The 17087-nt window shown below is 40.2% G+C and overlaps 1 protein-coding gene across 5 annotated transcripts in view; it reads left to right on the forward strand.

Moving 5' to 3' along the window:
- The window catches only part of CUNH10orf90 (chromosome unknown C10orf90 homolog), a 253893-nt gene that overhangs the window by 175155 nt on the left and 61651 nt on the right, over positions 1 to 17087 (forward strand). For all 5 annotated transcript variants that reach the window (XM_019556072.1, XM_019556076.1, XM_019556074.1 and 2 more), the window contains 2 exons: positions 2564 to 2658; positions 7320 to 8454. In XM_019556072.1, coding sequence (XP_019411617.1) covers positions 2564 to 2658; positions 7320 to 8454 — 1230 coding nt within the window. The remainder of the gene's footprint in view (positions 1 to 2563; positions 2659 to 7319; positions 8455 to 17087) is intronic.

The raw sequence follows: 17087 nt of genomic DNA on the forward strand, positions 1-17087 counted from the left end.
GTGGATGCTTTGCCCCAAAGTTTGGTGTCATCGGCGAACGTGGCCAGTCTACTCCTAACTCCAATGTCCACATCGTTAATGAAGATGTTGAACAGTATGGGTTTATCTTAATTCAGCCTTTTGGTTTTCCTTACACTGTGAGGGGGTGGTTTAAATTAAAAAAAAAATCAGCATTTACTCAGTTACTTTATAAAAACAGCTGAGAAAACTATGGATTTCCTCTTATACTTGGAAAAAGACAGTATTGATAACTGTGTGTTAGTGCTAACTTTTTAAAACCACGCACTGTGCTTTTTCAAACCTCTACATTCATTCTACCGCTTTCCTTTCATTAACTTTCTCTGCAACTTCTTGCATATTTACAGAAATTAAAACTACAAAAAGGAGCAGTAGGGGTGACCAGCCAGAAGCTCCTACTTACCGAAATATTTGCATTTACTTCAAGTATTAATAAACTAAAAATACTCCATCCTCCCAGCAAAACCAATTCATGCCATACCTACTTCCCCAGATGCTTGTAGATGTAGGCAAGTTTTGCAGCTTCCCCTGATGACCTGCTGAGCCATTCAATGCTGAAAACTGAATTCCAAGGTTAAGGAACTCTTATTTATGTGCACTGCCCTGCCAGTAGCTACGTGCATTTCAAACAAAGGGTGCCCCCAGCTCAAGAGCTCTCAGTGGAGTGGAATGGAGTAAGAATTGGGAGTATTCTTAGTCCCAATAACCTGGGAAGGAGTAAATGAGTCCCCAGGAGCTGCGTGTTGCTAGACAACTCTGAACAGCTCTTATTCAAAACATCCTAACCATTCCTAAGATGTAGACTTATTTATACCACTTCTTCCTGGAGATTTCAGACACATAACATGCAACTACTACAACTTTTGTCATTGACCCTTGAAAAAACTTCGGATCGACCTCTGCTTCTGATTTTTCTCCTTCCTAATCCTCATGACTGGATTCTTCACCCTTTTTTGTTGCTTAGGACTTTCACAGACAACAGCTTTCTCTTCCTCTGGTAAAATGACTAGTATAGCACATAGTGGCTAGAGTTGGCAGAAGAGTAACACCAGCACAAAATCCTCTTGGCAGATACTGCTCTGACGAAGTCTGACTGTCCTAAAGCCAGTTGCCACTTCTCTCCAACTGGACTATCTAGACTGGAGATTATGTGACTATGAGCACTCTGAAGAATATCCTGAGTCATTGAATCACCTTAGATGGCCTCTGCCGATGGGCATCCTGTAGAGTCCCAGCTGTAATTTGCAGTTTCTACCCCACACCGGCACTCTAAGGAGACTAACTCTCATCGGGGAGAGTATGATGAGGGATTCGCATGTTACTCGACACCTCTCCTTCCACCCCTCCTGCTACACCAGTGGGGATAAATTGGACTAGTATTGTATACAGAGCTTAATATGAACCTTCTGCAGTCAGAAGATCTTCACTCCCATCCCTCTGGTAATACTGCGGTGCATGGGAAATAAGCTTTTGTTTGGTATAAACTGCCAACTTGCATAGTGCATAGGTGAAACCTATGTTTTAACTGTGGTGTGAGTTGTGGCTGCAGAGCTGATTAGCCAATAACATGAAGATTCTATTTCATTTAAAGAATGATTTATTTTAATAATTTCAGATTGCTTATTAGAGGCTTCCTACAAAATAGAAACATAATTTATGTAAAACTCCATGGATAACATTAGGCATTAAAAATGCATGGCTATAGGAACTACAGGCAGCATGGTCTCCAGAACATAAAAAAAAAAGAAAGAAAAAAGATAAACCAGATTACCACAGTGGTTCTTAGCATGGTTTTAAATCACATTCCTAAAGCCACTTTATGCTACTTTCATGGAAGTTGTCTTAAGTCTAAGAAGATGAGGCTCACAGGGCATTTATAGTTGTGCTCCAGGAGGCCGCGGGGGTGCTTTAATTATTGTGCTGTGCTAATTAAAAGCTCCCAAGTGTCATTGTATCAGTGTCCTCCGGCTGAAAAAATGGCAGCGGGACACTTTGAATTAGAGCTCGCTCCATGAGCTTTAATTTAAAGCGCCCTACCACTCTTTTTCAGTGCAGGGACGCTAATACATGTGATGCTGGAGCGCATTAATTTCTGCACTCCGGCAGACTCGATTGATTCAATGTGTCAGATTTACAGCACATTGGAGCAGCCTCCTTGCATGTGTGCAGGTGCTAATAATGTCTCTATATGGTACACTAGTTTCTAGTCCTAGGCTCTACAGACTGAAAAAGAGCAAATGTAGTCAGTCCCTATTATCTTCAGCCACTGAAATAAATACCAGTAAGACATTTCCTTGAGTTCAGTGGGATTTGGATCATGTCTAAATACAATTACAGCTTACCTATATACCAATACTAGGAGCAGCATTCTAGAGATGTTTTTAGTGCCTCTCCGATCCATAAGAAAAGATGCAGGCTTGGAGATGGGTGGATTCCAAACAATTCAGATCACTTAGTGATACCCTTTTGCCCTCAACTGATGCTGTTTTATCCTCTATTTGGGTCTTAAAAGTAACTTGCTACCTCTCTTTTTTTCTCCCTGCAGGATTAAGAGAACGACAGCATGGTGTTAACAGGCAAAAAGCACTGCGAAGCCTTCAGCATAAGAATGCTGCAGAGAGAGAATTGAACTCCATGAAGGTAAAAAAAATGTACTTGTGCTTCTGTAGTAGTCAGCAGAATGCATTCAGGTTTAAAAAATGATCATCTACTTCCATGCCGGGTGTTAGCATTTGTTTTTGTTTAGTCAGACTCCACTTAGGCAGCAGAAAAGCCAAATAAAGTGATGGCTAAGATGTCTCTTTTTCCAATATGTTTCATTCATTTTATGAACCATATTCTTGTTGAAGAAAAATAAAATGCATGTTCTTGAGAAAACATTCTCATGTTGGGGAGACCAGACCCAGGATATGTAAGCTAAGTAGTTTTCCAAACTGAGATATACTCATCCTTCAATCCCCACAAAATAAAACCTTTTCAGTTCAACACAATTATCTTTCCTCTTTCATAAGGACAGTCAAGTTTGTGAGCTCACAAAAAGAGAGGAGGAACAGCTACCAGGTCCAAAAGATCCACTTATATATCAAAAGATGGGAAGGAAAGAAGGAATATCTAAATTGTAAAAATAAATTACAATGAATGATTCAAAAAATTTCAGTATGAGGCTTACACTAATCAGACAAATATTTCTGATTTATTTGTGGACTATTAAAAAGGGATTTTTATCTGTGTTGCACTTAGGAAATATTTTTTTTCCGTTTTGTTAGCTGCTGGAGTCCACAAGATGCATGCAAAATAAAGCATTTCATTGGACATTTGTCCTCAGTAGTTTCAGAAACTCTAAAGGAGGTGGAGAAGTTTGGAAGCCAGGCAAAGGTCTTAAATCTGTAGGTCAAGGTAAATAAAGTGCAGCACAACATGAAGCAAAGATTGTTGCAAGCCTTGGAAAAAAATTAGGAAAGGGAGAACATATGTTCCCTGAGGCTAGGAAATTATTGAATTTAGAGCTACAAACAGCATAGGAGGTGGGAAAATTTTCTTTGGCACTCCATTCTGTAAGTAAATTCTTGATCTCTGTATTTAGCTCTCCAAATCTACTCCCCTTAAAAATCCCAGTTCAGGGATTATTTAACACTGGGAGTGTCTACATGAGATGCTACATCGCTGTAGTTTGTTGCTTCGGTACCATAGCATCAGTGGGTACAAACTGTAAATGTTGACTCCATAGTGATGAGCTACCTCATTATAGTGCATAACTGTGTCAATATAGCTGCTACAAATAACTATGCACCATCATTTCGTACTTTGTAATGCAAGTACTAAATGATGGTGCAGTAGCAACTGAGCTGTGGGGAGCATGTGTAGATGTGCCCATGCTGTTTTCTAAAGAGAGAAATAATGTAGCAAACAAGGCAAGACTATGGTGTGATTGTCTTTAGCTTGCATTCCTCTAGTGGGGAACAGTACTCTGAGCCTCACATATCTGATAGCAGAAATCTAGCTGAAGACCTGTGACATCAGTGTTCTTGTTCTGAGAGTGCAGTCAGCCAAGAAAAGACTCTCCATGGTTATTGTACTAGAAATAATAAATAATATCAATAAAATAAGTATTTGGAGAGAACAGAGATTGGAAAATGTGGGAAACATAGGTTATAATCACAAGAGATAGTAACACATATATAATATGGCTCCAGTGACAATAAAAATCAAATTCCTCAAGTGAAAATAGTTTCTGGATTAAGTAACTTGCTCTGCCTTCAGGTATAATATTAAAGCTCAGGATGTATTTTCCCTTCAGAGGTTCAATTTTCATGTCATTCTACAAGCTAGTTATATTTATTAATTATGGAATGCTTGATTATTGCCACACAGATACCATTTTGTTAGATGTGGCATAACATTTACTGTCTGTAAAACAGAATATCAAATACGATCTACATTTTTACCAAAGTGCACATTCCTCTGAAAAAAAATAAAGGCTCTTCCATCTCTTGGCATGCCCTCTGTTTAAAGCAAGAATTAACTGACAAAATATATGTGCCAGGTGAGTGATGCAGAGTCAGTTTGCAGACTGGATCTTGTCCTGTGGCCTGATCTGACACATGAGGCCATGCCATCTGGCCCACAGAGCTTGGAAATTTGGTGGGAGGGGAAGGGGAAGGCAGGGGAAGAGGGGAAGGAGGAGAGGAGCGGTACTAGTGTTTAATTGCCATCACTCCCCTGCCTCCAAATTTCCAGACCCATGAGGGACTCTGTGGGCCAGGTGACATGGCTCCACAGACTGGATCTGGTCCCCATAGACTGGAGATTAAGCACCGCTGATCCAGTCAATGGTAGGAGGATAGATGGCTTCTATAAGTGGGTGACAAAACCACCCTTCCCTTATCATGTGGTCTAAGTAACCTGAGGAAAGGTTATAAGTGAGCCATACAATTCTATAGTAAGCCCCAACCCAATCTACAAGAAGTTTTTGTTTGCATGTGGATAATGTATAATGTGTAATACCTTACACAATTAGAAGTTCAAGGGACAGTGTAGGCAAAATTAAGGTAGCTGGAGTGATGTTGTGAGCACGTTGATGTACCTGCTGCTGTGCAAGTGGGCTTTGTCCCCTTAGGAGTCTTTCAGACGCTCCAAACAATAGTCTACAAGTAGACTTGGATACCTGCAGCCTCACTGTCTAGCTTTGCTTCCTTGGGACGTCCTCAGCTAGTCTTTATAACACAACACAATAGTTCTTGGTCCAAACAAACAAATGAGTAAAGCAAACCTTCTGTAGGTGGCAGGAGAGGGCCTTTTAGCTCTAGCTGTTTCTAGAGGTGAGCTCCTCTGGGTTCAGTCTGCTTTCCGTCTGCAACTGCTTTGTCCCTCAGCTCAATCTCCCTGCTCTCTCCCCTTCAGCTAATCACTCACAGCTGGGCTCCTACCCAGGGTTGGCTGCCCCCCTTAAACACCAGACCACCCTGCTACAGGCATGTTGTAGTCAAACTATTTATTTGTGTGGTTTTTCTTATATCCTAAACAAAATATATATTAACCAGTAATGGGAGTGCCATATATCTTACTCCAAATTATTCATTATTATGGTTTCTAAATGGAATCTTTGTCATGCATATCCAAATGCCTTTTGGTTTAACTATGAAAACCTGTAGGTGCCTGAATGTTGCTCTATTCAATTCAAATAGTAGGAAAATGTGTCCAAATGTGGGATAGTTCCAATATGCATATGCCCAAGGAACAGCTGGCAATGATGCTTTCCCCCACTGTTTATAAAAATTGAATTCTGTTGTATTGCTAACAGTCAACGTTTGAACTAGTTGTTTGAATCTGTACATGACATGGATTGATGATCTCAGCATAGTTCCTAATAGACCATCATGCAACTCAAGTTAGTTGGCTGCCTGGTTGGTGCACACTGAAGACAAATTAAGGAGGTAAAGAAATTGGTTTCTTGCACCAGGAGGTGGTCAGTCAGGGGAAAGCGTTGACAGACAATGGTGGTAATGTGTAGAAACAAAAGCAATCTAGTTACCTATGCTCTAATACTTTCAGTTATGTTTCTAGGGATTTCAATCTGGCAGGTTTCATGAACAATAAACAGCTTCAATGAACAACCTACCCCAGTGGGGGCCAAGCTTTCAGGCAGGCACACCACAAATTAAGCCCCAAGTTTCCTCAAGTCCCACTCTAGCCTCCTTCCCTGGGCTGCTCTGCTTTCTGCTCCCTGCTCCATTCCCTGACCAATCTTCTGCTTTGATGTCTGCTCTCTCCCCAGTTTCCTGTGTGTTATGCACACATGCCAAAGGTTGTCCATCCCTTACCTAAACCAGTGAGTCCCTCAGGCAGTCATTCCCTGTGAACCTAACCCCACAGAATTTTCTTGGGAGCTTAATGGGAATTTGACTGAGCAAGGACTGGGTGCAAAAAACTGGGGAATCAATTGATGTAGCAAGCAATGACTGTAACCAAGATGCAGCAGTTTAAGCCATAAACTTGAGGCCGTAAACTTAATTGCATGTAGTGAACACTATGTAATATGTCATCTGGGTAATAATTCAGAGAGATTTAAACTTCATGCTGGTATTGTTAATATAATGGCACAGGTTCTGTCACAAATGGGGAAATCAGGCATATGATAAAGGGTCATTTTCACAGTCACAAAACCTAATTTTGGTCACCATCAATCAGTACTATTTGATGCAGCCAAGACATGACTGGTAATTAATTAAATGTATCTAGAGCACTTCTAGAAAATTGTGTGTATTTTTTGTCGGAGAAAACATGGAGAAGTTTTCCCCACGCTCATATCTGATGCTTTTGAAAAACAGCTCTGACCCAACTCCCACATAAATACACAGCAGAAAATCACAGCACACCTACATAATTCATTTTGCACTGCATTTTTAGACTGTAAGTTCTTAGGGTATTTAAATATTTCAGCAAATCAGCATGAGACGGCAGGTTGTAATCTAGAATTGACAATTGTCATTGACACATATGTTGTTAAACAAACATAGGACCAGCTACTCCAACTGAGAGACTCCATTAATCATTCAAACTAATACCTTGAAAATATTTACTTTTTGCACAAAATGGATCAGATTTTTCTCTGAATGTCTACAGAAAATTCCGAGTTAATTTTACAAACATTTCTTTGAAATGGCAAAAGCTGGAATGGGGGGCAGAAGGGAGGGGGACCTCATAAACAAACCTATCTGGTATTTTAAACCCTGAAGGTGAAATAGTTGCATGCATATAATGCAATAGAATATTTTAATAATTTGGATCTTTTTCATTTCCAGGAATCTCTGGCACCACAAAACACAAAAATGATTTCATCCATAGTCATTTCAGAGAAGATTGATGGGAATAAATCAAAAGAAAATAGGTCTGCTTTGCCTTTGCAGTCTGTGATCGCTCAGCCTAATACTTATCAGACAAAGCAATCTTTGGCTAATCATGGTTCAGTCAACATTAATAGAGCATTCACGTTACATCCCAGCAGATTAGAAATTCAGGCATCTCTAGATGACAGTGTACGCAGAACAGACTCTCACACCAGAGAGGAAAAACAATGTCATAACCAGGAAAACGGATTTGCATCCATAACAATTACTGCTAGACGAGTTGTTCCACCTTCTAACAACACAGTGCAGGAAGCTGCTACTGATTCACCGTGTTTGAAATGCAGGGGAGGCAATCTGCTAATGAATGCTGCTACTACTGCTTCCAACAATGCAGGTTCAGCTCAGCACTGCAGACCTCTGTATAATCAAGGATCTTGTACAAACCAAAATGCCACCAGATTAAAGGTTCCTGAAACTTATTCACAATCATGTGAAGGGCATCAAGGCTGGATTTTTAACTCTGAAAGCAAAGAGAATAGAATATTTCCTCCTGGAAGTAATCGAAGGGAAAAAGTACCAGTTTCATTCACTTCATGTATTCACCTCAGAATTTCTCAGCAGTGTCCAGATAGAATCTATTACGTAGACAAGTCGCTCTCTGTCTGTATTGACCAACCTCAAATTAAAAGCCAAAAAATTCATAGATCAATATTGTCCTTCAATATAAATTGCAGTTCACCCAGATTAACACCAGATGGAGTAGATGGTATAGCTAATGGAGGGCCAAGAGCTGAGGCACTTAAGAGAAAGCTCTCAGAAGAAAACAAGACTCTACTCAGAACATTTTGGACTGCAGATTTAAAAGAAAATACTGCAGATAAAAAAAAAGCAGCAAATAAGGAATGCCTGGGTACTGCATATCCTTGGAAAGGCACGCCTCCCTCTGAACTACTATCATTTGTGGATATACCCAGAGGAACTAATAATGTGAAAGCCACAAAGAAAGATGATGACGATGATTCTGATAAACAGGCTGGTGGCAATCACATAAAATTATCTATCCAAGTTCCTAAGTTGTGTTGTGAGACAGGTGAGTAATTTATATAAACCTGAGTCTGATCACTGAGATTCAGACTGGAAATAGACCCACCATAACAATATTATTCAAGCAGGTAGTAGAAATCTTTGCTTTTGCAGGAATAAATACATGATGAATCTCAGGGCAAACTACACATTTCAAATTCTAGGACTGTCATGTTTGCTCTACCAGTGATGCATGCCTTTCACCAGATTATATGGGTGAAGCATGACACATGTTTTCAGGATTAAAATCCCTATTTCTAATACAATATAAATATGTGTTCCAAGGTTCACACAAGCTTTTGCCCAAAATTCAACTAGATGTCTGTGTTCAAAGTATTCAGTTTTAAAATATGAGTCTGAAGAGAAAATGATTTAATTCAGACTGGTTTATGCTCCTTTATGATTCAGAAATTATTCTGTTTCTAACCTCAATTGGAAAGTCACATTAATAGGACTAGACTTCTGGCAGCTGAAAAACAACGAGAGTTTCCCAGTGTAAAGGCTGCAGGATTAGCCCCAGAAAACTTTTGCAAGATTTCTTCCAAGTAGCTCAAAGCATTTTGCAAACAAAATAATCTGCACATTACTGTGGGTTAGGGAAGGGGAAAATACTATAAGGATTTTATACTCACCACTGAGTTGTTATTTTCACTGAAGTGCAATTCAGCAGCTGATTTACAGTGCACTTCAATAACTGCAGCTCACTTTATTGAGCCATGTAGGGAGAGAATGCAGATAGGCAGAGTACAAGCATACAGGGTTAGAATTTTTTCCTCCTCTTTTGCAAAATACTATGGAATGTAGTAATAACCAGCAGTGGTCAGATCTTAGCTGAAGTATTTTTGACATGTACTTTGTCTTTGATTGGCCAGATACTCTTTGGGCGCTAATTAAGGTCCATTCTACAGAGACAGACAAGGTTCTTTGGGTAAATCCAATATCTTTTATTAAACCAACTAAAGTAGTTGGAAAAATTCTTCTTTGCAAGCTTTCAGGTACAAACACCATTCTTCAGGCTGAGAAAGCATCTGTAGTTATTCTGTGCTCTTCCTGGATGGGACAGAATAGAATAGAAGCCAGAGGCCAGTATGCGAGAATGTCAGGCAGGTAATAATGTGCCATAAATCCAATGTATATATTTGGTCCATGAGTTTTTGTATCCAGTAAGTTGATGAAGTGAAGCTAGTAGGTTTGTCTATGAAAGGTGTTTTGTAAATTCCTTTGAGGATTAGAACTGGAAGATTGCAGAGAGAGTGGTTTTCTGGTGAGAAATGTGCCCCCACCAGTAATTGGGTATTCTTGTCTCTGACAGATTTTCAGTGTGCGTTCATTCTGGTGCATAGTTGTTGTTTGGTTTCTCCTACATATTTTCCATCAGGGCATTTGGTGCAATGGATGAGATATATGCCATTTCTGGAGGTGCAGGTGTAAGATCCAGGAATGTTGATAGTTCTGTTGTGTGTTGCAGTTATTGGAGGGGGGAGGAGGTGTCAGCAGGTTGTGCATTTTTCGTCATGGTCTGGATCCATTCAGTGTGTTTTGAGCCATAGGAAGTTTGCTTCTCGTGGTGAGGTTGGCAAGGTTTGATGTTTGTTTAAAGGCTAGGACTGGTGGTTCTGGGAAGATCTCTTTAAAAATTGGGTCTCCTTCTAGTATGGGTTGCAATTGTTTGAGAATTTTCCATATAGGTTCCATGGAGAGATGATATGTCATAACTAGTGGTGTGCAATTCATGGGGATTTTCTTTTTGTACTGCAGCAATTCTTCATGTGGTTTCTGGGTGGCTCTTTCAAAAGTGCAGTCTATCTCTCTGGAGGAGAGTCGTTGTTGGGTGAAAGCCCTTTTTTTCCTACAGATGCAGGGAGGAGAAAAAGGCACAGAAATCTTAGATTTTCTTCAATCACACAATGACTCAGGGAACAGAATTCTGGTGGACCTGTTTCCTCTCTCACCTCCTTGTTACACCTTCCCTTCTCTGAAATGTTTTATGTAATCTTTATTATTATCAAAGTACAAATGTTTAAATTAGAAGATACTTTATTCAATAAAGCTGCTGTTGTGTATCCACAGTGAGGTCAAGATTCTTAAGAAAGGAGCTACATTTAGGTTCCTGAATATAGGTTTGGCCATTAAAATCTGTGGCCAGGTTTTCAGGAATGCTGAGTGCCCATCATTTTCCAGTGGTTGAGTGTTTAATATACTGTGAGTCTGAATACTCATTATAAACTTGTAAGGATGGCATGGGCTTTTATCATTTGAGGTCAAAGGGAAAATGACAAACAGCTGTGAGGAGGGGAAGGGAAATGTGAAGGGAAAGAAAGGACAGTTGGAGGGAGGATGCTCACTGACTCATGTTATCACCTTAACCCTTTCATTTTTGTGCTTCAGCATAATTCTATATCTGTGCCATTGTCCAGGCAGCTTTAAAGTGACAATGTTGTGCTGGCTTTTTGACAGCCTGATCTGCAAAGCTTGGCTGAATGCAGTTCAGACTCTAAATGTAATATACTACAGAAGTAGTTATCTATAATACTTTTGGGGATTCTTTTGGGACCACAGATAAAGTGGTTGCCATCAAAAAGTCAGCATTTACTAGACACTGTTAGAAAATTATGTATGAGATCACCACAGTTTTACTCCCTGCACTAAAAAGAAGAAATAACTGATGTAACCTATTGGGATATGCTACCCTTATTTAACATCTTCCATCACTTGTATACATAACAATACAAATATGCAAATGTGTGTGGATCTCTTGAACACATCTTGTGTAATAGATAACAAGGTGTTTTGTCACCTTATTACAATTTTCCAGTGTGAAATTTGTAAATATAGTTAATGTAATGCCTCAAAAGAGCATGGTCTTTCTTGTTAGGTTCTAGAAATTAATGAATTCTCAAATACTTGTCAGCCATTAACTGTGACATATCTTAGGAAACCTAGTAAAATTCATGAAATATCTACACTGCTCATTAAAATGAAAGGCAATTGGTTTGATTTTTTACTTGTGTGAAAATGAAAGATTGGGTTCTTTTGAGTTCATGAAATCATCAAAATGAGAGATGGAAATAATTTATTAGGTTGACTAATCCATTTCATTGCACGAACAGCATGTTCCTACAGTTTATTATATCTAGGATTTATCTAGATGAGTTTTAAATGTCTTAAGTAACAAAGCTATAGAGGGAGACTATTACCTTTCTGCTTTATAATGTGATCTCCCTGTGTATATAGCCACAAATTGCAGTATCTTTTTTACATGTTGTATCAGCTCTGCCTTTTCCACCATTACAATTTTCCAGGTGCCTTGATTTCATTTTGTTTCTAATTTCCCCACCCCCACTCCACTCACCCTACAATGTTTACTAGCTTAAATTTATTCATGTTGAAGTATCTGAGTACTACTGGAAGTATCTCTGCTGCTAGAGAACAAGAACATCATAATCACAAAAATGTATTCATCCCGCTAACTGGACCTAGAAAACTGCCCAAGTGAGTGTTATCATCTATGACTTTCATTCTGTTCCTTTTGGGTCTAGAATACGTAAATCCTTTATTTAGGGCTATCAGCAAAGGCCAACCAGAAATTCCTATTGGTACAAAGAGTGGCAGCTTGCCTCCTGAGGTTCTCAAAGTTAATGAGAAGGATTAACAAAAGAAAACATACTGTACCAATTTGCTGTTTCTATTAGCTTGGCATTTATTCCTGGGTCCAAAACAGAAAACCGATCCCGATCTCTAAAATCTTTCCTAGGCTGCAACTAACTTGTTGTAATGATGGCCTTTTTGTTCTTGATATTCTGACACCATTGTGCGAGCTGAAGATGAAATCCACCCAAGACTCGAGTGAGAACACTGGGCGCTGGAAGCAGTGTGTTTTTAATAAGTGATTGATACTAAGAAATTGAAGACAGTCCACATCTTATTTTCTTCAACCGCTCTTGATTTTAATTTTTATGCTGCTAGGTACCATAGTAAGTGAGACTTTATATGGTCATCAAAGTGGTTTATTTTTTCTTATTTTCTTAAAAAAAACCCCAACAACAGAAATCCTTTGATTCAACCCATGAAAGTACTTGAGAGTTGGAACATTTTAAATATCTATTTCCCTTGATGCCTCTTTTAATATTGATCAGTTTTCTTTGAAGACCATCCTGTCAAACTTTATTTCATCCCAGGCTTCAATGGGAATTAAAAAGGTATGAGCAATGAAGGCTCAAGCCATGTGTCAGCAAGAAAATCTTGACACCATGCAGTACATTGCTAAATTCAAATAGTTAGGTTGTGGATGAAGGAACTGAGGCTACCATGTAGCATTGTGTAAGAGGCTTAAGGTTTGAATTTGTATCAGTTTGGAATGCTAGTCAACTAATGGCTTCCTAGCCAAAAAATGTTCGTGAATAATAGTCTCACCATGCCAAGTAAACAGACATTAAATGAAGAAATGGATGTTAAATACTGAGCTTTTTGTTTTGACTTATAAGTCTTGGCATGATAGAACAAAATTCAGGGCCAAATTTTTTAAAGACATCAACATCCAGAGTCCCCACTCAGTCAAGTAAATAATAGACCAGATACTTGATATATGCTAACCCAGGAAAAATTCACTGTTCTCAACCACTACAGCAGGGTGCTAGACTCTTTTGAAAAATCTGGCCTAAGAATTCATGTGATTTTATAGGGGGTATGATTCCAGCTATGGTTAAGAATGCTTAGCAGTTACTTAGCACACTTGATGGTCAAATCTTTTTCCAAACATATTCTAATTCAAGTTGGTCCATGAGTGTGGTTCATATGTTAATCAGCCACATGGCGCTCCCTTCCTGTTTGTGATGCCGTATCATGATCACTGTGTCACTACAGCAATTCATTATGCAGTAATGACACATTAAAAAAGTATTTAAATGCCCCTTTACCTGCCTCTCACTGCAATTTGGCAAGTAGAAATAAGGAGAAGACCCAGCATCACGTCAACATCAGAGAGGTCTCTTACTCCCAACAGCAGAGTACTGCAAGGACCAGTTGGAAACAGGTGAGTGATCTGTGCTTCAGACAATGACTCTTCTGTAGAGTAAAAAGATATCTTTATTTTTGTCCATGTAGGGTCAGCCTTATTTCCCTTGCTCTGTACCTTGTGTTTATTGTTGCTCTATAAATGTAACGTGGAGGGGTATATTATTAACACACTAATAGGGCAGCACTTTACTTTCACTTTTTACATTCACTGGCAGAGAATCAGGCCCAGCATTCATACAACATCGTCTCATTCTGTGTTTTAGATTACATTTTTTATTGTCAAGTTTTCTGACAGCAGATTATACATTTTATAAAGGGAGTCTGACTTGGATTTCAGCCACTGAGTATAATAGTGGGTGACCAATAAAAAACTGTCAACCATAGATCTGATCTTGGTACAAATGTAAAATCAGCTTATATCAAGTTATTGGCATTTTGTTGTTGTTTCAGGTTTTTGTTTTGTCTTTGAATATGTATATCTTTTCTATAGCATAGTTTGGGAGGGAATATCTTGGAATACATTTTGTGATTCTAATCATACTAATAATACAAAACTCCTTATCAACTAGTGTTCAGAATTTGCATTTCATTGTTGTGTCATCTGAAGGGCTTATTTTAGCACTGTGATTTAATCACTATGGACTATGTATTTTAATTAATAGAATTGTACAGTTTAAATAAATGAAAAGTGGTATATAGATTGGTATAGATTTAGATACGTAGATCCTATAAATTATAATGAGAATAGAGTATCTACCGTATTAACTCAAATCCAAGACAAGATTTTTACCAATCAGCATGGGAAAAAGAAGTCTCATCTTGGACTGGAGTACTGGCCTGAGGCAGGCAGCAGATCAGCTCCAGCTTTATCTCAAGGCTTGGAGCTGAAACTGTGGCCGAGCCACCACCTGCCCCAGGTCGAGATGGCTTGTTTGGCGGGGAAACGGATGTGCAGCCAGGGGAGCCTGCGGGAGACTGTGAGGTCATGGAAGACCTGCAGCCTCTTCTCCCTACTTCTTCCACCCCATGCTCCCCTCCCTCTCAACCGCCCCCTCCTATTCTGCTCTAGAAGAGGTCCCTTCAGCCCTGACCCCACCATTCTGGGAGTAGCTACCACTTTTTCCTGGTCAGGTTGGGCTGGGGCAGGCCAGAGCTGCTGCTGGTGCTGCTGACTGCCCTAGAGGAGACAGGGAATTGGGCAAGCTGCAGTGTGAAGTAGGGGGTGGGGGAGGTTGAGAGTGTGGGGGCAGACACAGGCATGGAGAGGCATGTGGCAGGGGACACATGGTGGCCTGCAGGCAGCAACAAGGGTAAGTACAAAGGGGGCAAGCTGCAAGTATAAGGCGACAAGGGGTGGGGGTCTTATGCCTCAATACCTGCCACTGCTTTCCCTGCCATAACAGTGAGGGTGGGGAGAGGGCACAAACTTAATATGGCCTTCCAAAAATTATATTCTATACATGGAAAGTTATAACAAATCTTTAATTTTCCGTGTATAGAATCTAACTACTGGGGAGGAGGGTCATCTTAAATTCAAAGTTATCTTAGATTTGGGCTAATACAGTAAATCCCTTAGGCAGTATGGAAAATCTTAGTTTATATATAAATTTACTGTATTTACTCAAATCCAAGACAAGGGGCTTCCCCCCATTTAAAATGAGGATGGTAAAATTTGAGTGCAGGATGGTAGGGGGCAAGGATGGAGGCAGGCAGCTGCTGTGACTCTGTCTCCAGCTCCAGTTTGGGGTTGGAGTCAGATTCAGAGCCACAAGCACTGTCCCCAGCCCCTCCTCCCATAGGCTCTGCTTCCCTTGCCTCCTCCCTGCCACCTATCCATTCCACCACATCTCCTCTATTCCCTCCCCACCCCTGTTGCATCTTATACTCATTCTCAGCTCCAGGTCTGGCCCCAGTCCAACCCAGAACATAGAGCACAAGGTGGTTCCAGTCCTCACCCAGCCAGACAACAGCACTCGTGGTGGCAGGAGCGCCAGCCCTGGGACTGGCTCAGAGCTAGAGTCAGGGCCAGAGCTGCCACGACCGGCACTGCTGCTGCCTGGCTGAGCAGGGACTGGAACCACCATATGCTCGGTGCCCTGGGCCAGAGTAGGGCCAGAACCAGAGTTGTGACTGAGGGTGAGCCATGGCAGGGGAAGAGGAATGGGAGATGGCAGCAGGAGAGCCAAGCAGGGGGCAAAGTAGCAGAGGATGCAGGCATGGTGGGGGAAAGTGTAGGGAGGCAGGCCCTGGGGGGTGTACATACCATGGGGAGGGCAGTTGCTGGGAGGGAGGGAGGGACAGGCAGTGGGGGGCATGGAGCAGGGGCACCAAGAGCAGGGGCAAGCAACTTGACTCTCCTACAGCCTGCTCCCCTGCCACTGCTTGTCTTGCTGCTGCTGCTTTCCCTACCACATAAATTGGGGGCACGAATTTAAGACAACCCTCCAATAATTAGACTCTATACATGGAAATTATAACAAGTGTATACCTTTTCCATCTATAGATTCTTTTTAATGGGGGGTGGTCATGCATTTGAAGTGGTCTTGGATTTGAGTAAATACGGTAATACAAAACTTTCTTGCTAGATCTTTTGTATCCATTCCATACATAAGCCATAACACAAAAAATGTCTGGCTCAGGCTGCATAATATTTCATGGCCTAATGATGACATCACAAACATCTAGGTTTTTAATTCATGATCATCTAGGCTCTCTAAGGTAACCTTTGCCTTCAGCAATTACCTCTGTGCCAGCTTGAGTTTGGTCATAACTTTGTAATGATATGCTGTCATAACTTGCTAAACTTACCTTTGAACCTTAAGAATTGTAATACTGGTGCTTTTCTGTATCAACTGTACTGTGCCATGTAGTTTTCCTGATGTTGCATAAATACAAGGTAAGGTAAAAAGAAAAATATGTAAATGATTTATCTAATTTCTATTCAAGATAGGGATACAAATATTTAAATCTTAAACTTTGAGCTAGCTTGCAGGAAGGATAACATTAACTCCTATACAATACATAATTTATATACTTGAATCTAAAGACTGATACTTTATAGTAATATTATGTGCAATATAAACGGGGTTAATTTCAGCTGAGAACTTAAAATGCACTCTAATCTTTCTGTTGTTGTTACACTCCAACCCAATACTCAGAGGTACATAAAGAATGATAGCACAGACATAGGGGAAGTTGAGGTCTGAATCAGGTGCTAAAAGGTGCAAAGAAGATTTTTTTGCACTGTGATGGAGACTTAAGAAACATAAAAATCAATTTTGAATTGGATTATTAAATGATTAGGGAATCAATAGAACTGTCTGAAGATGGGTATAGCAAGGTCACCCTTAATATGGATGAAAAAGTGGACAGCAATATGGTTTCAGTGCTGGAATCTAGTGAACTGGGACTGGGAAAGGGCACTGAAAATGTAACACCAACGGGGAATATGGGAAAGGAAATAGGTGTTCTGCAGATAAAGACTTCTGTAAAGTCAAAGTCAATATCAATAGTGTGTGCTTAAGAAACTTGTAGAACTGGTCACAGTGCCGTGGGGAGATCACAATTTGGGATTAGGAAGAATAACCTGTTTTGACTGCCTGGACTGCCTGGACTTAGCCATAA

The sequence above is a fragment of the Crocodylus porosus genome, unplaced genomic scaffold (assembly GCF_001723895.1).
Source record: "Crocodylus porosus isolate Cpor-Errol unplaced genomic scaffold, CroPor_comp1, whole genome shotgun sequence".
NCBI lineage: Eukaryota > Metazoa > Chordata > Crocodylia > Crocodylidae > Crocodylus > Crocodylus porosus.